The sequence below is a fragment of the Lonchura striata genome, chromosome 7 (assembly GCF_046129695.1).
Source record: "Lonchura striata isolate bLonStr1 chromosome 7, bLonStr1.mat, whole genome shotgun sequence".
In the NCBI taxonomy this organism is placed as follows: Eukaryota; Metazoa; Chordata; class Aves; order Passeriformes; family Estrildidae; genus Lonchura; species Lonchura striata.
In genome coordinates this window covers 28282319-28307919 of record NC_134609.1, presented here as the reverse complement: position 1 = coordinate 28307919, position 25601 = coordinate 28282319, and the positions used below count along the sequence as shown (strand labels likewise).

At 43.9% G+C, this 25601-nt stretch overlaps 1 protein-coding gene across 9 annotated transcripts in view; it reads right to left on the bottom strand.

Annotated features, from left to right (window-relative positions):
* TACC2 (transforming acidic coiled-coil containing protein 2) overlaps positions 1-25601 on the bottom strand; it is a 125838-nt gene that overhangs the window by 54407 nt on the left and 45830 nt on the right. For all 9 annotated transcript variants that reach the window (XM_021529311.3, XM_021529303.3, XM_077784730.1 and 6 more), the window contains 2 exons: positions 18690-18815; positions 13122-13253 (listed from right to left, as the gene is read on the bottom strand). In XM_021529311.3, the coding sequence (XP_021384986.2) occupies positions 13122-13253; positions 18690-18815 (258 nt within the window). The remainder of the gene's footprint in view (positions 1-13121; positions 13254-18689; positions 18816-25601) is intronic.

Genomic DNA, 25601 nt, shown 5'->3' with positions numbered 1-25601 from the left:
TACTGGAATATGACAATAGGGAGCAGATACCTACATGCAAGGCCTATTACAGAGGCAAAACTATCAGTTACTGCTCTATCATTCCCCAATGGCTCTGAAGCACTTATCTCAAACACACAAATGATGTTTCAACCATAATCAGAGCTACCTTAACAAGCACACGTTAAAACCTATATGACGTTCGTTTTTAGACTAGGCCTAATGGATAAATACCTAAAACTTACCAAAATACATATTCAGAAATGAATACAGTAGTTAGACATGTTAAGATAAATGTGAATTATCTAACTGTAATGACAAAAGGAGACAAGGCAGTCCTTCTATACTCCATCCACAGGTAAGGTCCATGCTCTAGCATTCCAGCTTACTAGCCTGGGGTGGAGGGTTAAGGAGAACACTGTTGGCTAAGTAAACTGATAAATCCTCTACTAATAAACTACAAAACCCTATTCACAAATGGGAAACGATGCTGCTATTCTAGTATGCACATACACATTTCTGCACTTTTATACATGATTTAGCCACCCAGAAAAATGCTAAAAAAAAAAAAAAAAATGCTTGCTAAATGAACAAGCACAAATTGTCTGCTTTTTCCTCCCTCCCCCAGCAAATCTTCCCGAGCCGGCCTTCAGTGAGACCTAAGGACACCTTGCTTGTGCTTCACAGAGGACGCAACACCACGACAGGGATGGATGTGACAAGGTTGATGTGACCTGAAAAAACAGTATCCGTGCAGAGAAAAAGCACAGAGGGAAAAAAAGCACAGAGGGGGAAAAAAGCACAGAGGAAAAAAAAGCACAGCGAAACGGAGCTCGGCGCTGAGCGTTTTAAACCAAAACCACAGAGGCGGCGGCGGTGGGCTCGGGGAAAGGGGGAAGGGGCCGGCGTTCTGCTGGCCGGGCACGGTCATTGTGCTTGAGCGCCCGAAAGCCGGGCAGACGGCAGGTACGGGCACCGTGCACACGCACACCCACCGAGGTGCCCCGCACGGAGCTCGCCCCCAGCCCGGCTCCCAACAAAGGCCAACACCCGCAAGGCAGCGCGCAGCCTGGGCACGGCGAGGCACCCGCACTTACATGGCCTCAGACGGCTCCCGGAGCAGGCCCCCCGGCTGTGCCTGCTGCAGGGACTGCGAGCCCCCCATCCTCAGCGTGCCCGGGGCTCGGCGCTGGGCGGCAGCAAGGCCGGCTTCCTCCGGAGTGCCCGCGGCGAGCGGCCCCGGCGGCTCCGGCGCTGCGGGGCTGCGGTGCTGCAGTGCAGATGGGAGCAGCTGCTCGCATCAGGGGCGGCACGGGCAGGAACGCTTCGGCAGCTTCTCTTCTCTCAAGCGCTGACAGTTTTGGTTGTTGTTCGGTTTAGGGGTTTGCTTTCTTTTTTTTTTATTTTTATTTTTTTTTTCTGTCCAGATGAACGGTGTTTATAAAATAAAACAAAATCCCGGCCGCTGTGACAAACAGCTCCGGTGCAGGCGCTTGGAACGGTACTATTGGCTATGGAAACCGGCTTAAAAAAAATAAAAAAAAAAAATAAAAAAAAAAAGGAGACGAAGGAAAGCAGACCCTCCCTTTAAGCACACATTGTCAGCTCCCGTGGCTCTCTAAGGACCGACAGGCAGGACCATTGCATTGTGTTGACTCAGCCGATTTGAAATGCAAATGCACGTGTGCGCTGGGCGCCGCGCACGCATCGCCCCCAGCCCCGGGAGCCGCGCACACCGGAGCCCGCACCGAGCACCACGGAGCAGAGCCGCTGCTCTCCCTTCCTCTCACTAACCAGATCATCCCTCTTGCGGGAAAAAAAATGGAATCTTCCGTCAGGAACGTAGGGAAAATATCATGAGCAGCCAAGGTAAACAAGGCAAAGTGGGAGCAGCTCCATCCAACGCTGGGGCGCTGTAATTCTGCTCCTGCCTGCACAGACCCCCTTGCTGGACGGGATGTAGGTGGGGAGGATCTTTAAGACCACAAAACACAGCATTCCAAACCCTACAAATCAGCTTATCCTTTTGCCATCCTGGCACCAGGGCACGGGGAATTCTAAGATGCTGAAAAGGATGGGCACTATCCCTGTTGTTGGCAAATAACAGATGATTCACACACAAGGCGTGCTTCACATCATTAATGGGGCAAAAAAGAAAAAAAAAATCAGTTGATCATTTGCACTTCTGCCTGTATCAGGAATGAAACTCTAGGGATACAAACGGCTTGAAGCTATGTAACAATTCTGGATACATCACAGGGGCGGAGGGGTCAAAAGGATCAGATAAATTTAACAAAAATATTAAAACGTGCTGTCTTCCAAGCACCTTTCACAGCACAGCTTTTATGCTCTAGTGGAGGCCTCATTAGACTCATGCTTTCAACAGTTTTAGGATTTTTTTCTCTGCTTGCATAAGTGGAAATCTAGTTGGGTTTTCTTGCTTGACAGGAGAATGACTACTCAATACATGTGTAACGCCCTGATTCTCTGGGTGCACCCACAATAAATTGTTCTTGAGATAAGAGGAAACAAGGATGTTTAGCGAAGATTAACTTTTCATTTCCAGAGGCTGCCTAAAATTTAATTCTCTTTTATGAACAGCATTAAGATAAAATACATTTTTCTTTTCCCTGCTCTTTTTAAACTATGGGAGAAAGCCTGTGAGCCAGCACTTTGTTCAGCCACAAGCTTCCAAGCAAGTTATAATTTTGGGGTTGTTTTGTTTCTGATAAAAGCCAAACCCTCATTTCTAGCATCCCATTGCTCAAGACTAATTCTAAGTCCACCAGAGAAGCAGCAGCAGTGCCCTCTGAGCTCCAGAACCTCTGGAGCAGGGCTGGGTGCCTGAGCCACAAGTGACCCCCAAACTCTGCAGCAGTGCCCAGCTCTTGCCAAGGTGGTGGCAGCTCACTACACCCTCTGTATTTGCCATGCACAAATAAGGAACACACAGAAAGTGCATAAAGTGTATAAAAATGTCCTATATACTCCTTGGCAGTAATTTGAACTGGTTAATAACTCCAGGATTTCCATCCACTATGGGAAATGAATAGTGCTGGCCAACAGACTAAAATTCCATGTCTGCATCCAGAGTTCCTGTTAGGCTGGGCTTACAGATCAGCTTCACTTTAGTGTATGACAGCTCTACCTAGTCTTTGAATACCGTAATAGCTCCCTGCTGGATTTAATTTGTTACAGAGAAAAGGAAGACTCAGAGAAAAGAAAAATCCCTAGAAAGGCAAACACCAAATTAAGTAAAACCCTACCAGGTACCTGGAAGCCAAGAGGGAAAACACAGGCATTGTTTGTCCTGGCAGTGAGGAATAGGGACACTGTCCTGGCAGTGAGGAAAACAGGCATACTCCTAACAAGTGCAAAGAATACACTTCAAATGCCTCTGTCAACTCCTTCAAGTTTCACACGTACATTTATTAAATAAACAAAGCCCTAATAAAAGAAGGTTGGGATTGAATCCTATTCTGAGGCAGCATGGTCTCTTCAGGAGCTGTACAGTGCAGGCTTGTTGGGTTTTTTTTGTATTTTCTTTTTTTCTGTTCTCCAATGTTTCTATGCAACAAACATTCAAACTGCACAGAAATGCAGGTCTTGGCAAACCTGCAGGATGAAAAGCTTCAGCCTTTGGAGCCCAGCTGTGGCCCTGCTCACTCTGCACCTTCTGTCTGGGTTACAGATGGCTCTGGGTTATGGTCAGGGGTGTCACAGGCAAGGCACTGCCTCCTTCTCCCCTCGGTTCTTGTGCACAGCTCAGAGATTCACCAGAGGACAGCTCACCACCTCTGAGCTTCGCCTGCTCACAAAGAGGACAGGATTTCTCTCTTCCCTTTGAGAAATAACCATCCAAGCAGCTCAGCTGCAGCAACGTGAACTCCTGCTGGCCATGGTCTTGCACAAAAATGTGTGCTGTAACTGAGCCTTGGGCTGGAGAGAGTTTGTTGCCTATGGGATGCAATAATAAACACTAAACTGATGTTGCCAACCCATGCAAGAAGCCAAAATGTAGATTTACTTCTGCTTTGGCCATAAAATCTGTTACACTACAAAGCTGCAGCCCACCCTGACTGGTAAGAAATACCTCAGATGAGAGGAGCTCCACTGTCCTGCCTGACCCCAGCTCACCCTTTAGGCCTGCCAAGAAGCATCAACTTAGGACTAAATTTAGTGTGGGCTTTTAAAAATACAAGAACTGTGTTGACACTCTGAGCACATTTTGTAAGAACTTCTCTGGAACCTTAAAAACACACAGATGTAGCTCAGAAAGAAGAAAAATCCTATTGTAGCTTCAAAGGATTTAAAGATGCCCTAGGCACTTCAGCCTAGGGTTTAAAAGCCATGTAACCATTTATTGTGATCCCACTGCTGAAAAGCCTATTTAAGTATTCAGTACCATCTTTTAAAATTAATCATTTTCTCTTTTAGCCTCTTTCACCCATTTAAGCAACAGCCATATTTTGGCCTCTATTAAATAAATGTTTTATTGAAACTGGATGTCCACTGATGAGTTGTTTAAAACACTCTACAGACTCCTAAATATTTGGTCTTACTCCATTTTATGTTTATATATAAATTCAAACTTTGGTCATTTGCACCCAGTTTGAAATTTTTGGCTTCCATCAAAAAGCAGGACCATGATAAGGTTTGAGATACTGAAATTTATCTTCTGTTTCTTTGCTCTTGGCTTCAGTGTCCATCGTGCCAGGCATTTACACAAGTTATAAACATGACCACACATACACACACAGAACATCAAAGAGCCTGCTGAAAGAAAAGCCTTCCTCACACATCTATTCCCTAGGGAAGGAGGAGTGAATAATAAGCTGTACCTCCGAGCTGCAATGCATTATTGAGGTACTGTGCAGAAACAAGCACCAGATAAAAGAAATTGCAAAGACAGAGCACAACCAAACATCCCAAGCAAAAAGGGGTTTCTCTAGTATCTGAATGCTGCTGCTGCAGCTCTAAGGAATAGCATTTCCTATAAAAGTGTTGTTTAAAAACCCAACAAAAGATGGGGAAATGTTTTAAAAAACAGATTATTGTTTAAACATAATTCTAACCCTCGATAATATATATATTTTTTATTTAAATATATATATATTTTTTATATTATTTATTTAAATGATACTGCCTTTGGACTCCAAAGCCTTGAATACAGCTTGGGAAGAAGCTTTCACCCCCAAAGCCTCTCTTATTCCAGGCTGCCTGGAATCAAAGGGTTCATGGCAAGGCTGTCCACAATATCAGACTGCTAAGGAACAGCAACATCTCTCCTGAAGGACCAAACTGCTAGGAAAATCTGACTCTGTATGCACAGAGTGGCACAGCAAACCCGTGCCTGGGGAGGCACATTAGCACAAAAAAGCTGAATGATTTCTTTATTATAACTATACTATAATACATTAATATACTATTTAAAGGAGATACTAAAACTACATACCTACTTTTTCTAACTACTGTATCTAACTCACAACTTGTGACTCTCGCTCTAGTCCAGCCCCAGGTGGGTTGGATTGGCCATCAGGCTCAAACAATCCTCATCAGAATCCAACCAAGCAATCAACCCAGGCAAACAATTCTCCAAACACATTCCACATGGGAAAAACATGGAGCAGAAATAGAAATGGTTTTCTTCTCTCTGTTCTCCTCCATGAAAAAATCCTGAGAGAGAGAAGAATGTGCCTGCCACACGTGGGCACTCAGGGTTGGGGTTCATCTTTCTTAGGGTTATACAGCAGGCAGCTGACAGGCTCTTACAAGAATTCAAGCATTCTTCACTATAGGCTGCACAAAAACATGTAAGTCTAGAGAGATATGTTGTGCACATTCTGTGCTGCTTTGCTCACTGTGCATTTTGTCTTGGGACACCTTTATCTCCTTTTGCTTTGTTTTTACTCTGCAAATCAGACTTTCTTATTCATGTAGCCAGACACAAGAGAGGATGTATATTATAATTTCCACTTCCCTAAAGGAGAGTAATTTCAAATTCCTTCTCAAGAAGCTGAAGCTGCTGCCGGAGCACCACAAGGCATTTGCTACCGTTCCTTTGTTTATTCCCATTTTCTTGTTGGCTCCAATCCTACATCATGGCCAGAGACGTGCCACAAGGAATCTCTGTGAGACCACAATCATCATGTACTTTCTTTATTCCAGCCAGGTCACTCCATGCTGCAGCTCACCACCTGCACTGCTGTGGGACAGGGACACCATTTAACACTGTTGCTGTCACTACCTCCTTCAGAAAGTCACAGGTAAGCACAAAAATCCAACCAAACCCATTTTCAGCCTTTGTCTCCAGAGGTATGATTCAATTCTTTTTTTTTGTTCTGCTCCAGGGAATAGAAGAAAATTAACTCTATTCCAGCCAAAATCAGGACACCACAGTACTGCATGTGAGCAGACCATAATTTAAAATTAAAAATCTTTATTATTTTGGAAATTGATAACCCAATGCACCTCCTGGAGGGCCAAGCTGGGACCTCTTGCTGCTATCAGGTAGCAAGAGCAGTGAAGAAAAAAGCAAATTTCTTTCTTCCCTCTTAACTTTATGAGCGCCTTTGTGCTACAAAAAGAAGACCAAATACAAAAGTTAGCTGAAAATAAGTGACAAATTTATCCCATTTTGGTATACTGGCAAAAACCAGTGAAATGTTAACACTAATTGGAACATCCATGCTTTAGCAGTACCTAATAAATAGACATGCACTACAGTTCATGGCCATGATATAGTTAAGATACTATTATCGTCTATAATTAGCCATTTAAAGATACATTCATTACCATCCTTCTAAAATCCAGCTCTCCTTAGATTAATTCCATTCCAGTACAGATAAATCACAAATTCAGCCCTACATGGAGAGTGACAGACCTTCAGACTGAAAGCATGGGTTTGCTGGTTTGGTGGTTTTTTGTTAGCTGTAGGTTTTGGATTGTTTTTTGCTCAGCATTTATCTTTTAATGGTCTAAGAGTGGGGCACTGATTCACAACTGGAGAGCGTAAATGAAATCTGAGCAGCAAAATAATTGCAGAGTGTTAAACCAGTGGGATATTTTTCAATATGGTTTTCCAGGAAAACAGAAGCAATTTGTTCAACTGCCTCTGTACATCACCTGGCACAACGCAGCCCTATCCATGTCACCATGGTACAAAATTATACACCACCAAACAACACAAGGAGATCCTAGCTGTAAAGCTTCACAGATTTAACTTGTTCTTACAGATCAAGTACTTGGATAGACACATTGTCTGCTCCACCACTTATCTAGATTAACATAGTGTGAGTGTTTTATTTGCATTGATACACTCCTCATGAAAACACACAACGTCACAGAGTTTTAAGCCTGAGCCCACTGACATCTGCTAATTCCAAGACAACAGGAGAGACCTGCGATGATACAGGCAGGATGGACACTGAAGCTGACAAGAAACAAACATTAGAGTGCATTTCAAATAAAAATAAAAACACGACAAAACATAAATAATTGCGCCTCCTCCCCACTGATCGCTGCTTGGTTGCTACGGTCACTGCTTAATCTAAATTGCAAGTGAGATTAATGGCATTAAGAGTTATGAATAACCAAGATGCCTGCTTGGTTACTGAAATGTCCAGCATGGGAAAGCAGAGGAAGGATAACAAAGGGGGCCCTGCACGGTGCTGCTGGGGGGCTCCAGGCTTTCAGAGGCCGGCGCTGAATTACGATCAGCAACGTGAGAACTGCACACCCCGCAGGATTCCACGGCCCGAAGCCTCCCTCGGAACTCAGGAGCCACACCGAGAGGGAGATGAGGTTCCCAGGAGCTGAAGAAGCCCTGAAGGAGCAGGGCTCTGCCCCACAGACCCACAGAGGACACAGAATTTGGGGTCAGGGCAGCCAAAGCCCTCACACCTCGCTCCTGCAGCCTCTGCTCTCCCGTTTGCTCCATGGCTTTCCCCTCCTGCCCAGGCACAGACACTTCTGTTTTGGATTTTGGCCTCTATCATACTACTGCTGTAAGAGCCAGGCTTGAATTCCTTGGATCACAAGCAAAACTTTAAGCTCCTATTTACCAAATTTCTGGCCTGGGCTTCAGATTGGGACCACAAGCATCACCACAGCAAAGGAGGGATTTTATTTTGCTGCTCAATATGCCTCTGCAGACCATGTCCACAAGCCAAATGACCAAATTCTGCTGACATTTCCAAACAACAGAATTGCAAAAACACCATCAGAGACGACAGGGGCCCATCTTGCTTCCATGCTTCTTTCTAAACATGCTGAGGTGTAAGATCCCTAGGGCAGCTGGAGCCAGGCTTGTTAGGAGAGGAGCTGCCTGATGCCAGGAGGGGACTGACATTTTTAAGGGTTTTCATGCACCTGCCCTCAGCTGACAAGATCAGTGCTGATAATGCTCTCTGGGAGCACCTTGTTGCAGGAGATTTCAGCAAGCAGAATCCAAAGGCCTGCTGGCCTCGGGGCCTAAGTAAAGAATTAGATTATGAAAATGCAGGATGAAGAAAGCAGACAAGAACAGTATTCCTCCCTGGTGCAATGCTCTGCTGTGGCTGCTAAGGATGGGTGGTCAAATGACTGCCTTAAAGAAGTCAGTTTACAGCTTCAATTTGATTTCATGAGAGTTAACACAAATTGGTCTGAAGTATGTCTAGAATGTTTCAATGGCTTCTTTAAGCTTTTGTTTTCAGAAGATTTAGCATTAGAGTACCCCAAAAGCACATAACATATTTTAACATAACAGTGATTATTGAGAAATACAAAATACAACTGACAACAGCTTTAGCTCATGTATTACCTGCTCAAGGACAGGAGGTGATCCTATACAAGCCCTCCACCCACCTGGCAGTGTCAGGAGCTGCCACTGTGTGTGCCACAGTGCCAAGGAACAGCACCCCAAGCCTGGAGTGTAATTTCTGAATATGTACTGCCACGGTTTTTGTAGGATGCAGAATGATCAGTGCTGCTCTAAGACTCCTTGTGGATGGATTAATTAGTGTAACGACATTTTTATTTTCATGCTGCTGAACCTGTTTTAGCAGCAAGGAAATTACCATAAATTGCCTGAGGGAACCTGTAAAATACACAGGAATAACAGGCAAACCGAGGGCTACCATCACCCTTTTGTCCACTGCCCCAGACTGAGAGCAGCTTTAAAAGACACACAAATAATTGCTCTCTTTGAGCAAACCTGCAGGCAGAGCACCCCAGAGAGTCCAAATTCCCAACCAGCAAGTGGTTAGAAAACAGGTGACATTTCCCACTTGTGTCAAGCACCAAATTAATGCTTTGCCTTTTAAAAATGGAGCTGCTGGCAGCTGTTTGTTGTCCCCCCCACATCATGGGTTCACACAGCTAACCCCACCATACCAGTCCCACACCCAGCTACAAGAAAATCCACAATGCTTTGGGCTTGAAACACAACAGACACCCCAGAATTTGATGCTATTAGTAATAAATTGAAGATGTCTACACAAAGCATCCTCCTGCCTGGGGCTGACCAGTACTAAACACACCACTCAGAAGACAATCTCCTTTAGAAACCTGGAATGGTGGAAATGGATGAAGAGCAGCACTGTGGCTCACTCCTGTCCATTTTTTACAGGCTGGCTGGTTATGTGGAAGGTATCTAATTTTTATGCTGTTTTGCAGGAGATGGTAAATACTTTTCATGGTGTCAGTCACAAAGCCTCAACAAAAATCCTTGGGTTTGGTTTATAATTAAACAACTTCAATTCAATGCCTTCTATCTGTTGCTATCCTAAAAAAAGCATCACTTCGTTTGTGCACCAGACAGTCCAGACATACACTACTACTATCCAGCTCACATGACAAACATAAAACCCACAAAACTACACGTCCCTTCTGCCCCAGAAAATTCCAAACCTAAACTTCCACATTTTGGAAAGAGAGGCATTTGTATCCCTCACTTGCACTTCTCATCGTTTCCTTGCTCAGTGCACTTGTGAACTTAAATGCTGTAAAACACTCCTTTCAAAAGGGTTAAATTCACTCAAGGGAAAAAAAAACTTGAGTTTTTGAATCCCATTTAATCCCTTCTTGGTTTTGAATACATCATTAAAAGCAACTCAGTCTAGGATTATCAGTGTTGGTCCAAAATGAAGGCAATACATTGATTTTTATTTCCTTAGTTTTATACCAAGCCTCTCTGAAGGTGGGCAGAAGGAGAAAACTTGTTTTCAATATATGCTCAAGCAAATAAAACCCAGAAGCCGTAAAGCTTATCCTGTTTTTTCTGCCTCACACTGATTATTCAGCTTTGCTTCCTCCCAGGGAAGCATTATGAAACATTTTGGAAACCAACAACACAGAAAGTAGAGCTTTGTGTAAACACTGTTGTGACTTTCTGCTTTCAGAGATTTGTTGCTGTGCTTCCAATTGGTTCCAGGCTCATTTCAGGAAAATTAGGTAAGACAGAAATTGTTATTTGATTTTAGAGATTAACAGACATTCCCTGTCCATCCAAAGTATCTCAAAATGTTCAGACTCCAGTCTGCTTAAGCTTTTGAAAGAAAATTGATCTGGTATGTAACAACAGGGAGGACCCAGCTCTCCACTCCCATCAGCCACACGGAACATCACAGGTGCAGCTTTCAAAGCAAGCAGTGAGGCTACAGCAGAGGACATGCAAAAATCAGAACAAATCACATCCATCTCTCTTCCTCGCAGCACAAAGGGATGGAGCAGCTCCTCAGAGACTTTCCAGCTCTGTCCATAGGTTTCCATAAACAATCAGCTACTCTCTAGCAATATTTCAGCACTTCTCTCAAATTATGAAGTGCCTGTGACATGGTTCATAATGTGCTCATCAAAATGGCAGAGGAGACTGCAATGCCTCAAGGATCCATTTTACAGAAATCACAGAGTGGCCCAGCAGCTGCACAAGTTCAGCACCTTGCCAGACACTTCCCATCAATGTGACAAGCTGAAACATAACCCAATTTGCAGGCTACTATTTTCCATGGCTGATTTGACTTGATACACAGGAATCACATAAAAATACAAGGTAGTCTCAGAAGTATTTACACAAGGGGCTGATTACAACAGGCAACAGCTATTTGGACAGTAATTTTTTTTTTTGCTTTTCAAGAGGGTGCAAGAATGATCTTCTGTCCAACAGACAACTCTAATTCTCACCTCTATGTGCATCTTAATTTCCATTAAGACACAAACACACCAGTTCAGCTTTGGAGAAAGAAGCTGTGGGTGACAGGATCACTATTCTCAAGGCACAGTGAGGATGCTGGGAGTGCACATTTGGGCTGCTGACATCCTAGGCTGGATTTTGATTCTGCATTAAGAAATTCTACTAATACAACATGTTGCCCAAAGAGGCAATGGACTTCCCACCTCTGAAAGTGTCCAAGGCCAAGAGTTTCTTATGCACACACAGGCACTTACGCTGTTAAAACCACTACATTAACATCAAAACAAAACAAACTTCAGAGGCACAAAAATAAATATGTAAGGCTAATATGCAAGCACAGAAGCTCTGCTTGCCTGCAGAGTTCTAAAGTTATTTCTCCCATTGTTGAAACTGAATTCTAGTGAAAAGAAAAAGAAAATCCCCATGTTTTAGTGTTCCAATTTGGATTTGTAAACACATCCACTTTGTAAACAAAGTGTTCCATTTTTTTGTTTTTTCTGCACTACAGCACTCCCAGAATGCAAGATCCAAGGTATCCATAAAGCTCAAACAATTTTGGATGATTCTCTGGAAAGAGCCAATATCTTGGGGTGAGCATCTTCCAACCTAAAATCTCACCTGCCCATTTTTCTCCATTTTTAGATGATAACCATTATATGTACCCTTCAATACAGAGAATCCTCTTCAGATGACAGAAATTGCATACTGGTGCACAACACTCCTGTTCTCCATCAATGGTTTGTGCACGGTAGTGTCATGGAGGAAAACTACAAAGACTTGGCCTAACTGTGCCTCAGCAGCACATACACTAAAGGTGAAGACATCATTTTTCTGACCAAAACCATCAGGAGTTTAGAAGAAACAATTAATCAACATTTCCTAGATAATACAGTCTATAGTTTTTCCAGCAGCATTTGCTAAGAGCTCTTTGTGCACTGCTCCACAGCAGAATGCATCTATTGTGTACATTTTAATTCATAATTCAGAGTATCCTCCTGCTGACAGCAGCATCTTTTGACATTTCTGAACAGAGCTGTAGTGACAGAGCTGTATTTCCCGTGGTGTCTCCTGTCTTGCATCCCACTTGTCACAAGCTACCAGTGGGTATTGGTGGGGTGGAGAATGCTGCTCTCCAGGGAGTGCCCATTTCATATTCTCAGCTGTGCTGTGACCTTTTCCATTAATAGATGTCACAATAAGGGCAGGCCTTGATTGCTGAGCCCCAAGAGCAGACTGGTTAATCACCTCAGACAGAAATATCCAAACACATGTCTCAACTATATTTGAGATGGGATGGTTGAGACATGCTCTTTAAGGTTCCTTCCAAGCCAAATCATTCTGTGAGTCTGGCTCAGTTTAGGGGTTTTCAAAGCAAAAAAAAAATACACTGGACCACCTATCAAACACCATGGAAACAATCAGTGTAAATCTGAGGCAGTGAAACATTTAACTTTGAAATCAAGGTAGCATTTATTCAGCAAGAGTGAAACCAAGCTGAAAACTTTCTTCTTTCACTACTGACAGTGACAATGCAAATCAGGTGTGGCTTGGCCAGTTTGGGCAACATCTGAAGGGGAATGAGCAGAAGAGTTCTCATAAGTAGGACCTGATCTTGCACAGTTTCACACTCAGAAACAAAAAAAAAAACTTAACAAACTTTAATTCAATAAAGAAAAATAGTGGAGAAAAAAACTAAAAAAAAAAGTTTAAAAATAGAAGGAAAGATCAGCATAGTGATAACCAGTGTAGCCTAAGCTCCCTCTTCTGGTATTTTGGAGTAGATACACTGGATTAGCCAGGTTTTGAAAAGCCTAACATTTGGCTCAAAATCCAGCAGCCAAGTGTTCATATAACTTAGACAAAACACCTGTCAAACTTAGTCAGCCTCTTCTTTCACACTAGAAACATTTCTTAAGCAAAAGATGTAGAGACATGGAGAAGTCTTGTAAAAATTGAAATCACACAATACCTTTTCTTTTCCCTTGTGAAACCTTTTGTTTCTTGAGCAGGCAGCTCTACACCATCACCAGGGGCCACAGCCAAAGGTGCATCCTCAGAAACGTGATTATCAACTCCCTTGCAGCTATCAGGCTTGGAAGTGCTGCAAAACAGTTATTAAAAATAAGCTGTAATGCCCATGAAGCTTTAATAAAGTCTCTTTTTAGGATAAACTTTGGCTGGGTCTACAAGAAGCTGTAAGGAGCACATCATCCCCTCCCGAATTCCCTGTCTCTCCTACCTCCCAAAAATTACTTCTTCCTCCAAACATTATTTCACTTCACCTCTCAGCTGTTCACATCATCAGTAATATTACAAAGTCTTGACAGCGCTTATAGACCATAACATTAAGTGCCAGAGAATTTAACTGTATATGAATCAGTATAAGAAACAAATCACTAATGACTGCTTTGCTGTTCTCACACAGTCTTTTCTCCTCACTGTACAATATAAACATTTGATTAAGCAATTTGTGTTTTAGAAAAAAACCCTAAAATCTGGGACTGGAACATTCTCTTACTTTAAAAGCTCTCCCTAGGCTGTAAAGCTAAACACAGTAATCCCAGAACTCATCCCATGGATGTGAAGTCCCTCTGCTCAGCAAAGCCCCACGCTCAGGAGCAGGGCAGTGACTACACAACTCCCCCTGCTCTCAGCCACATTCATGAACAGAAAAGGAACTAAATAACCCAGGACTTTGTGTCTTAAAAGCAGGAGCAGTTCAAGGTCTTGTCACACCACACTGTCCCTTCCAGGGCACACCAGAGGGACACAAATGTCCTGGAGCAGCAGCCACACACAACAGCCTCCGCTCCTGCTGCTGCCAGACATACAGGCACAAACGTTGATGGAAATGTTGATGGAAACAGGACGTGGCTGAGAAGCTTCTTACAGGTTTCCTGGACTAAAGATAAACAGCTATCTTAGTCATTCCTTTGAAATTTTTCTCTCCTCTTCCCCCAGTAATTACACTGGAGTTGTAGGCAGCAGATTGAACAGTATTACTGTTAGCAAGGTCCAGGGACAGGCTGTTCCCTTCTTTGGTGCACAAAAGAGGACAGGCCTAAACCACATCTCTAACTTTAGTCACAACTTTAGTCACAACACACAGGAGCACGAGAACAGCCACTTCCCAAAGTGCTTGTCCACTCAGGTACTAAGATCACCAAAGCTCTTTGTGAGTGTAGTTTACCTTGATTAGCTTATATCCACAAAGCTGCTTTGTGCCATATGGGACAGCTACCCAGCCAGCTCTTCTAAGAAATTATCTCTGCTTTCCTCACTCCTTCCTTCCTTTCCTTCCTTCTGTTTGCCCAAACTGGCCTGATGCTGACACAGACACCCGAAATTTTCAGCCCCATCAAGTGAATACAAACAAACAAATAAATAAATAATTATTAAAAAGCAGGCTGTTTCCTTTTTCATGCAAAGGCCTTTGTCCTTGGCTAAAAATGTCTCTGTACTAATATAGTAACAGCATCCTCTCTATACCAAGGCTGTGACTATATAGGGGCACATGGAGAGCAGTGAAAGTAGGATTTTTAAAGGAGAAAAAAGTGAACTGCTAAAAATAAGTGAATGCTGAACATCTGTTTGGAGAGCAAACAAAGAGCTGCAAAACCAAAACAATTCACAAGAGGGCCCAGCCAAACAAGAGCACCAAAGGCACATAAATGATGGCCCTGGTGTTATGGACACACAAAGCTGCCCCAGTCTTACAGTAGCACCTGTTTCACCCACTCTCTTCACACAGGCCCAAATGATCATCTGCAGCCCTTCAGCTTCCCCCTCCAAGCCTGTTCACACCAAATGAAACCATTTTCAGAGATACTTTGACTAATGAAAGTCATACCCAACACTAAAGCAAAGTTTGCCATCGACACACCAGGATTTCTGGAAAAGCTCTGGTCCCTATCCTTCACAAAACCCTGCTTCCACTCCTCCTCGTGCTGAAAGACCTGCAGAAATTGAGGTAAAGGAGCACAGAACAGAAACCCTGCCCAAAATACAGACTTTCTGTTCACTCTGCACTCTCCAGCCTAACACAGCATCAACCAGGGTCCGTGTATCAACTCATGGGACTTTCATCACCTCACACATGATGCAGCTACGTCAAAACCTCTCCACAGCTTTTATTAAAACAAGATTATCTATTAAACTTTTTTGTTAACTGGTAATATTTTAATGGTTGCAAAAAGAATACTACCAAGAGGCCCAAATCTTCTCAGTGCACAATAAACTAGACATTGACCAGTATTTATCCTGTGGAGTCGAGCTCATTAGAAAACAAGCATTTTCAAGCACCATCTCTTATGAGTAAACCTCAAAAATAATTTCCTGACTATCTGTGTGCACAGACAAATGTTGGTACTCCCTGTTTGTACTGCCAACATTGAGAAGTACATGCAGCAAGTGACTTCTAATCTATCATTTTCTCCTGGGCATTTGCAGGTTTGGGGTTTTTTCCCCACAAGCCAGGAAGGAAGCTGCAGGGAACAGACACTGCTTAGAAGTGTTTCACACCTCTAACCTGGAACCCAGCTAAGCTGTGGTCTTGTACAGACAGGGCTCTTATTTGCCTTCTCTACCTTTCCAACCCAAACATTCCTCATACAGCACAGAAGTCCTTTTGCAGAGCCCTGCACCTGCAGAGCAAAGAGAAAGCTGTGTCTGGCCAGAACTTCTCCTAGAGCAACATGTACTGGCAAATCAGAGTGAACTTGGCCTTTCATTGCTGAACAAAAATGCTTGGCAGAACTACCAGTGAACTTTTTACCTAATTCTTTTCAGGGCACTTCTCTGTAGATAAATAAAATCTTACTGAGCAGATGCTAGCATGTTGTCCCTGATCAATATGTTAGCAGCAGGAGAGAGGCAGTCAGTCACCCTCAAGAAGCTAAACAAAGATAGGGTTTCCTGACTGGACAGATGGAGGGACAACCTGATCTCTTACTCTGCCCTGCCATCTGGAAGCCATTTAGCACAAACTGACCCCCATCATGTATGCACCATTATTTTTCCCTAAGTGCACCCTGTCTGCATTATGTGACATGCCTGATGGGGAAATACACAGAAACAGAAGCAAATCTAGTAAATACCTAAATATTTTGGGGGAAAGCCCTTTATGATTGTGCATTATTGCAGACATTGGAATAACACCATGGCATTCAGGAGTCCCTATAACATTTCCATTTTGCAGAGGTATCCAGCAGGCAGCACAGAGACATCACAAATGTGTGCACTAGGGAATTGTATCCAGCCACACTGAAATGCAGTGGTACAGTGTTTCTACATAAAACGCCAGAAAAGCAGAGACTTTAATAAGATTATCTTACTTGTACCAGAAATTATCTGCTCCACGAGACAGGTGAATTGTTGATGACAGATAAGGCAATGACATGAAAGAAAAAACATCACTGAGGCTCTTCTCTTGGGTAAGAAAAGCCCAGTCCTGCTATGTGAGCATAATCCGTGTTTTAACACTTCCATTTGCTACCAACATTATGTTGTTAGCAGCTCAGGACCAAAGCCCAGGGAAATCAGCAGAGCTGCTGCTGCAGGAGGAGCTGTGCCAGGACTGAACACACAGGAGTTAAAGCAGGGGTGCAGCTGCACTGATTTAACCCCTCCTCTGCCAACCAGCTGCCACCTGGGGGTGGGCACAGTGGCAGCCTCTAGGACAGCAGGAAACCTCTCTGCAAGGCTCACAGGGAAGATGGCAAGTGACAACAACCTGGACAGGAAAGGCAGGTGAAGGAGAATGGGTAGGCTTTCATATCCAAAGCTGCACACGGATGCAAAATAAAGGAGTAAGGAAAACAAACAACACTGACAAGAGTTAACTTGTGCAGCTCTTAAACAAACAAACAAAAGAGTTCAAACCAACAAACACAGAAAAAGCACTCACAGTCAGCTTCACTCCAATTAACCACACTGTATTTCTCTAGCAGTTTCCTCTGTTTCAGAAATTGGAAAACTATCTACATCCAACATGAAATACCCCTGGTTTGCCACTTTTTAATGCTGAACCCTTGCAAAAATCTTTGCAGCTCCCTCAAGGTCAGGATTTTGGAAACAACAGCCAGATCCTGTGGTTGCTGGACAGTCCCTGTGCCCTCACCCCTACTGGGCTCAGCCACCCTGGATGGGGCAACCACAGCTCAGCACCAGCACAGCCACTGGGGTGGAGCAAGGAACCCCGAGACACCCCTCAGACAGTAACAATAAAACATTTAAAAGGCACAAGTTATGAAGGAGATCAAAAGAAAAGGTATAATATAATTAACTCGAAACTCCAGATTCATGTGAGAATGCAAACAGAGTGAATTCATTAGGTTTACAAGAAATAGTGAATTAAAACACTCTGAGACTGCTCTCCCTCAATGTTTAATCATAGACAGCTTGTGTGCCTTTTCGCCTGCAAACAGCAAATTATCAGCCCAAGGGCACGCAATCTTCTGTTCCAGACTGTAGTCCAAAACCCATATACAAATATTTCTGGCACTTTTTGTTGCCTTTTTCATGCTTCCACATTCAGAAAGTAGTTTACAGCTCCACCTCAATTAATGCTCACTCTTTTCTAACTGCCTTATTACTATGGCCAACAATCCATTAGCAAGAAAAGCAGAATCCACAAAAAAAAAAATATCAGTTACTCAATGACATTTGTTAAAAACCAAAGAAACACAACTCTCTCAGTAAAAACTTACAAGAACTGAAAGAAATCCACATTAGATTCCCACTGAAAGCTCCTCTAGATCATCTTACTCTGACTGTAGGAAAAAGTTTGTTTGTCACAGACTCTCCCAGCCAGCACTGGTGACTAACCAGCTTGGGGACTGGTGTCAGACCAGGACTGGCTAAACAGCAAAGTCACCCAGCTTTTAAGGTGGATTGAGCAAAGCACACAAGGTCCCTTCAGCTTTTGATGGTGTATTATTGTGACTTCAGCTAACAAATGTAATGCTAGCTTAAATACACTGTGTGTGTTTACACTCCACTGAGCTCCTGGTGATTGAAGGGTACACACACCCTACAAGGCTTCCTCTATTGTTCAGACAAATTTATATGCCCGAAGAGCCTGACAACCCCACTACCACCAGCACAAAGAAAGCAACAGTTTCCCTTCTCACTGCAAGCAAAGGCAGACAAAAAGGCCAGAGTCCAACAGAGATACCTGACTGCTCTATAATCAACATTATACTGGTCAAGAACTTCTCATAGAAAATGCTCCAATGATTAGTACTAATTGTACTAATAAAAAAAAAAGTATAAACAACTAAAAATACACAGGGCATATATTACACCTTCACATGTCACGACCCTCCTATGTGCTGAAGTGATAGAATCTCAGGGCAGGGTAAACAGAATCTTCTTTTGAAGGTTTTGACAAGGGGGGATTTAAAACTCTGGTACAGATCTGTGCTGATAGAGGCAGACTGAGCAAACCCATCAACTGTCCTAGCAGACATCTGTCCATGCAAGGAGGGTGAGAGCAGTGCAGGCACTGCCCTGCCCCGGGGCACAGCTCTGACAGTACCTGGCAGCAGTCAGCTCAGCAGCTCCCACCGGGACAGCATTTCCAAAGGCTGCAGACACAGCTGAGGGATGCTCACAGGGATCCAGGGGAGAAGCCAACTGTTTATCATCACCTGGCCCAGGAGGGCTGTGGAGAGAAAAGACAGAGAGAAAGGCAGCCTTTAATGTCTGAGTTATTGCAGAATTACTGTTGTTTATCCTTCTGAATCCCTGGATTTGAGCATGAATGAACTAACTTGTGTGTTAGGGAACACAGAGAAAGTTGGCATTTTTAATCTAAGTTGCTTTTGTTCCCACAGGACTGAAGTCTTTGGATTTTTGTTTGACTTACAACTGCAGGAGAAATGAGACAGTACAACTCAACAGCAAATGAACCCCATTGTGCTTCTGATTATGAAAAGCAAATGAGAAATGGAGCTGCAGCTTGAACAAGAGAAATGACAAGATTCCCTTGCTCAGAAATCACATGAAATACAAGGAGCTTGATGTTGGTTTTCACCTGAGCTGGGGGGGCTCACTGGTGGGGGCACAGAGTCAAAGGTGTCCAGGTGCTGTGGAGAACACACACAGGGAGACATCCAGCCTTGTCCCATTCCTGGGAAAAGCAGAGTGCCACTGAGTACCTGCAGCTCATGACTGAAGAAAACACACTGCTAAATCAATAAGGAAAGGAGCCTTGCTGAAAAAGAGACTTTTTTTATTTTTAAGAGACACCAAACCATGGGAACCCCCTGAAAACAATGGTTTTGCTGCCACTTCAACCTGACTTTGCCATGTGACCATCCAGAGATCAGGGCCCTGCAAGCATCAGTTTCCCCTAAAATTCACCAAAATTCTCAAGTTATTTGTAAACCACAAAGTGTGAACTAAAACTGCTGATGCAATTTCACACTGCCCTGGTTCTGTTCTGTCCATATTGTTTCCTGTAATACCTACTGAAAACAACACTGAACAAACGGGGATGGTACCATACCCAGATGGATTTGAGGTGCATAAACTCAAAATTGACCTCAGCATTTGCAATTCCAATTCATAAATACAAAGCTCTAAATCAGAGAACTACCTTACCTAACTTCAAATCCAGAGATCCTGGATGATTCCCTACTGTAATTGAATTTTGAATAAAAAAACAAACAGTTAAATTTTACCGTAACTATGTCAGTGCTATGCTGGTAGTGACTGAAGGCTACCATCTCAATGTACTCACACTTCCATATTTTATCTAAAGAATTCTCTAACATGTTCATGTGGGAAAAACAATTACAACTCTGAGCAGTTGACTGCCCACAGGTTCTCTGGTTTAACCACACCTGAGGGCTCTGCCTGTTGTAGGGACCTTTGAGCTAAGGTGTTTCTAAAGGTTCTAAAGTCCCCTGGCTTATTATAATAAAAGAACTGGTTTTCATTCATTACTGAGTTGCAGCTGGGGTGTCCCCTCTGCTTTGCCTTAAAATGAGTGTTTGGAAAGTAGATTTTGACAACAGCACTTTACAATTTCTTTTTATGTACATAATGAGTGAATTGAGGAGATGGGCAGGTTTTCTTCTTGCTGTGACAGAGCTCTAAGGCTGTTCCTGTAAACACCTGGAAAGCACAGCACAAGCCCAAACTGCAATTGAAACTGCTGTGCCCCAACCTGGTGAGAAGTGTTTGCTCCTCACCACTCATGTTTCCTGCAAAACCAACTCCTGGACAGGGATTTTCATCGTTTATGGACAAAGTAACCTGAAACTCAGGCCTGGGGAGGTGATGGAGAAGCTGCTCCTTGCCAAGCCACCCTGCTGTGTGCTGCACAAACAATGAAGCCATCCATGAGCTGCTCAAACGAGTTCCACAAGTGGCATTCCCAGCCATCACAATGCCTTTGGCCCTCCAGGGGCTGCCACCAGGTCCCTGCTGTCACCCCTCTGCAGCCACCAGCCTCTAGGGCCAACTGGTTGCAAGAACTGATCTCCATAAAAAATCCAGGAGCTTTTTCCGTTCTGTTGCCTCAGTTCTGGGTCGAGCCTGGAAGAGGATCGACATAAAACTGCTTCCAAATTCTACTTATGACAAGCATGACTGAAATAGTTTGCAAAGGAAAATACCTCACAGTTTAACAAGCAGTTGCTTACCAACAGCTGCAGCGAGCACACTAAATTCAGCCCCAAGACCACGGGGTTCAGTCTGTTATTAGTGTGTCACAAGAGAAAGACACTGCCCATCAAGTGTCCTTAGGCTCTTGAGTTTCACAATTTCACTTTTAAGGCCTCTACTTAGCCTTGAAAAGAGATTTTCCAAGTCACTGTTAGAAGGCAAGTATGCAAATAACAAGTTTCAGGCAAAGCTGGACCCACAGTATTCATTATATATCAACAAATGAATGAGAAATATCTTCATAAACCTGTCTAATTTCTTCTTAAACACAGCAGGTCTCACTCTATGTGAGAAGGCTTCAAACCAAGGCAGAAATTTAAGATATATACAGGACCAAAACTTGGCACACGTGGACACAGAGAGACAGTGAGTGCTGGGTGCTCTGGGTTTGCTGCTCTCCTCCTGACATCCCTGAGATGCAGATCTTAAACCCCTCATTTCATAGGAAAGTTATAAAAAACTCTGATACTGGTGCTGGAGACAGAAGGCAGCTACAGGTCTTGGCATTTACTCCCTGCCCATGTTTTTCCAATCAAGAGAGCTGGATGAGGCTCCCTTTGAACAGTCAACAATAGCTCCAAGTTTACTCCAAGGGAAACCAATAAGCACTTCAAACTCTGCTATCTCCAAGTCCCAAACATTTGGCTGCTTTTAATGAGATAAGAACAAGATTTGTGGATCCTGCTCTTATTCCAGAAATCTCTGGAAAATGGCACCAACAACCACAAAGCAGGGCTGAGCTCTCAGTGCTCTCACCACCCACTGGTTCGTTTACTTCAGGACACAAGATGGTCTCACTGGGTACAGCAAGATGACAAAATCCTTTACATTTCATACTTGGCTTTCTAATACCTTGGGCCAAAGAGTCCAAATTTTGAGCCTCAGTTTACCCATACATAAGGAAAATATCAATCAGTCCCAGAAGAATATTGAGAGAATTTGTTATTTCTGTTAAGTTCTTACACTGCAATTCTTTGGAAAGGAAAAAGATCTAGCAGCACCTACATCAGTTTCAAATTCATTCATTCAAACCTGTACCTCAAAATTTGATCCATTTTATTAATTCCTTCATAATATTAATCTTCTCACAGTTCAGTTTGCAGCTTATCTCTTACATTAACCACATTCACTGAAATAAAATGGGTGTCTAGAAAATCCAACAATAACCTGTTACAGTAACTCTATGTCCCTTTGGCATTTCTGTTCTTTAAAAGTATTTCCATGATTTCCGGGACTCCTGTCAATGATTCAGCAGAGAAGGAGGTAAGAAGTTACTTCTCCTATAAGAAATCAACATTACAAGTATCACTTACTAAAACTAAACTTGTTTAGGGAACAGCTCAGACCTGCTGCATAAGATACAGAGCATTAAAAACAAGCTAACCCTTCTTTTTTTTTCCCTCTTGCACTACTACTTATGAATGAAGTAAAAACTCATTTAAGTATCAACAGCATTTCAGGAAAAATATGAGATTCTAAGATTAAAATGGGAAGTATGGCTTTATTTCCCAAGAAACTAAGGGAGCATCCATCCTCACAGGACAAGTCCATGCCCCAGCAACAAGTTAAAAGCTCAGACACAGCAATGACTGGGGGCCACTTTTGCTGGTCACTGTGCTTAGATTTAGCCAAAGTTTTACTTTTGCCAGCTAAAAACGCACTCACAGTCAAAAGCTCAAGTTTTGGGCAATACACAGCCTTTTGTAAAGCAAACAAAAGACCTACTTGTGCATTTAAATATGTGATTTTGGAAAAATCTCTCCAATTCCATACTCTGAAGAAGGAACTATGCCGTGCCTCGCACCAGCACTTTGTATTTAGGCTCGGCCTGGGCCAGGCTGAGTCCTGCTGAGCTGGAGCTGTGCAAACACAGTAATGAAGGTACCCAAAAAATAGACTGGCATGTGTTAATTAAAAACAAATAAAACCCCTGTCACACAGGGGGAACACGAGTTTGATGCCCAGTGCATGGCAGCAGAACTACACTTCTGGGAAAAAAGGCACTGCCACCAAGAGACCAGAACCAGTCCCTGGGGGAATTATTCCAGATTTCCACGGTGTCCCTCTGAGCAGGACTCGAGGAATAGGCAGAACAGGTCCGGGTGCTGGGTGGCAGTGCCTGGAGCTCGCAGGGAGGGTGGGGCACACCTGAGTCACACCTGTCCCCAAGGGAGGCACCTGCCTCCAGCCCGGCTGGCCCAGCTCCGGACACGGGCTGCGCTTCCAGCAACAGGAGAGTCCCTTCCCTCCCAGCACAATTCCACCCCAGCAGCACCACAAAGGCAAACCGGCGCGGGAGCTGGTTCTGGAGACACGCAATGGTTTTCCAAGGATTCCTGAAGGCAATCCCCAGCTGTGGAAGGCAGCCCAGGTGTGCAGCAGCTGGCAGCGCCCGCAGGTAACTCCCGGCGTTCTGCTGGAGCTCTCAGGGACCCTGCACTGGTGTTCTCAAAAAATGCATTTTGTGGCACTCCTTGTGGAAACCCTGACAAGACAGAGGAGTTATCTTGGCAAGGGATGGGGTTTAGTCACACAATACCTGAGGGCCTGCACTTCCTCTCTCACCCAACTCTCCTTGCTTAGAAATTCCTTAATTTCTGTAACATGTGCACCGAGATTGATTAACTGTAACAATAAAATAGATTTTTTTTTTTTTTGCCGGAGTGTTCTACATTACTGTGGTCGCATTAAAACTTATGGCGAGTTACTCCATTAAACAAACACAATTATACCAGACTCAAATACTTAAAGGCACTGAAACATGTGCTACAACACTACTTCCTTTGCAAACTAAACGAGGGACAGCAGAAAGCCACATAAAAGTGTCAGAAGTATAAATCCCGCCTGCACAGGATGAATAAGCATATTTGCTGTAATAACTGTCAAAATTATAAAAAGCCCATCACGCCACCAGGAGCAGCTTTTGGAGCCTCGGTCACGTCCTGATGTCACCGGGGCAGGGCTGCAAAGTTCCCAAATTCCCGAAGCTCCCAGCCAGCAAACCTGAAGCAGAAGTTCCTCAGTACAAACAACACACGCAGAGTCTCCTCCTCACCCGGGCAGAAACCGCGGCAGGAGCCACAAAACCATTCAGTTTTTAAGTTTTTAGGTGTGGGGTTTTTTTGGTTTTTTTGGGGTTTTTTTGCGGGGGGGGTGTGGAGAGTTAATCCTCACCCAGAGCTGGAAGCAGCGCTTTGGGGTGAGGGGGGAAACAGCTTCCAAAACGAATAAATAAATAAATAAATAAATAAAATATAAAAAAGAAAAGAAAAAAAAATTAGAAAAAAGAGGGGGGGAAAGAACTTTCCCACTCACAAGTTTTAGGTGGTTTTTTTGTTGTTTTTTGGGGTTTTTTTTTGCAGGGGGTGTGGAGAGTTAATCCTCACCCAGAGCTGGAAGCAGCGCTTTGGGGTGAGGGGGGGAACAGCTTCCAAAAGGAATAAATAAATAAATAAATAAATAAATAAATAAAATATAAAAAAGAAAAGAAAAAAAAATTAGAAAAAAGAGGGGGGGAAAGAACTTTCCCACTCGCAAGTGTCCACTCACCGAGGCCAGGGAAAAGCCAGCGGCGCTCCTGCCCGCAGTCATGCTCGCCGTGAGCGCAGCCCCTCACCCGGACACCGCCCGGCGCCGGGACGGAGCCCACACAGGGCCGAGCAGCCGAGCCACCCGAGCAGCCCCAGCCCCGAGCCGCCCCAGCCCCGAGCCGCCCCAGCCCCGAGCCGCCCCAGCCCCGAGCCGCCCCAGCCCCGAGCCGCCCCAGCCCCGAGCCGCCGCCGCTCGCAGGCTCCTCCCCTGAGGCTCCCGGGGCGAGGAGAGGCCGGGCGGCGGCGGGGCCGCGCCCGCTCCTCCCGCGGGCAGCGCGGCCGGCGGGCCCCGCGTGAGGGGCAGAGCCGCCGCCTTGTCCCGCCGCCCGCCCGCACCTGCCTGCTTCCTTTCTTATTTATTTATTTTTTCCCCCCTTCTCCTCGGTTTCACGGCGGAATTTCGGAGTTTCCATCCGCTGGAGGGGAGGGGATGTGGAGAGATTAAATTACGGTGTGTGTAGCGCTTAAAGTACACACACACAGCTCCCAAGTCGCTTAAGAAAAACCTGGTTGAATTGATGGTGCTTGGCAACTTTTTGTTTGAAGTTTCAGTTGTTTTGCCCAACTTAAAGCAGAACTTTTTAAAACGTTTTCAGGATGCGGACGTAAAACTTTTTAACAGCTTTCACTGAAGCCTTACATTTTTATAGCTGAATAAATAACATTTCTCAAAAATCTAGACCAAACCGTTTTTAATTGTTGCATTAAATTCCAGCTCCTGAAGTCACCCAGGTTTTCTCATAGGTTTCTTTACCTGCCTTCTTTATAGGTTATCTTCCTTCTCATGGATTTCTTTACCTGCCTTCTTTATAGGTTATCTTCCTTCTCATGGATTTCTTTACCTGCCTTCTTTATAGGTTATCTTCCTTCTCATGGAATTTCTTTACCTGCCTTCTAATAACTTCCTTTACCTGCTTTCTTACAAGTTTCTTTCTTTCCATAGGTTTTTACCTGTTTCCTTACAGGTTTCTTTACCTCGAAGAAAATGGAGCAGTTTTAATTAGTTGCCTGCCCTTATTAGTCTCTTGGGTTTCCTATGGGTTTATTACAACCCAAAAGAAGGGCTTTAAGGTAATTAAGTCTGCATGGGGATACACCAAATTGCATATACGAGCTGCCAGCACCCAAGGAATTAACTGAGTGTCTCCCCAGAGAGATTATTATCATGTTTATAACACACCATAGAA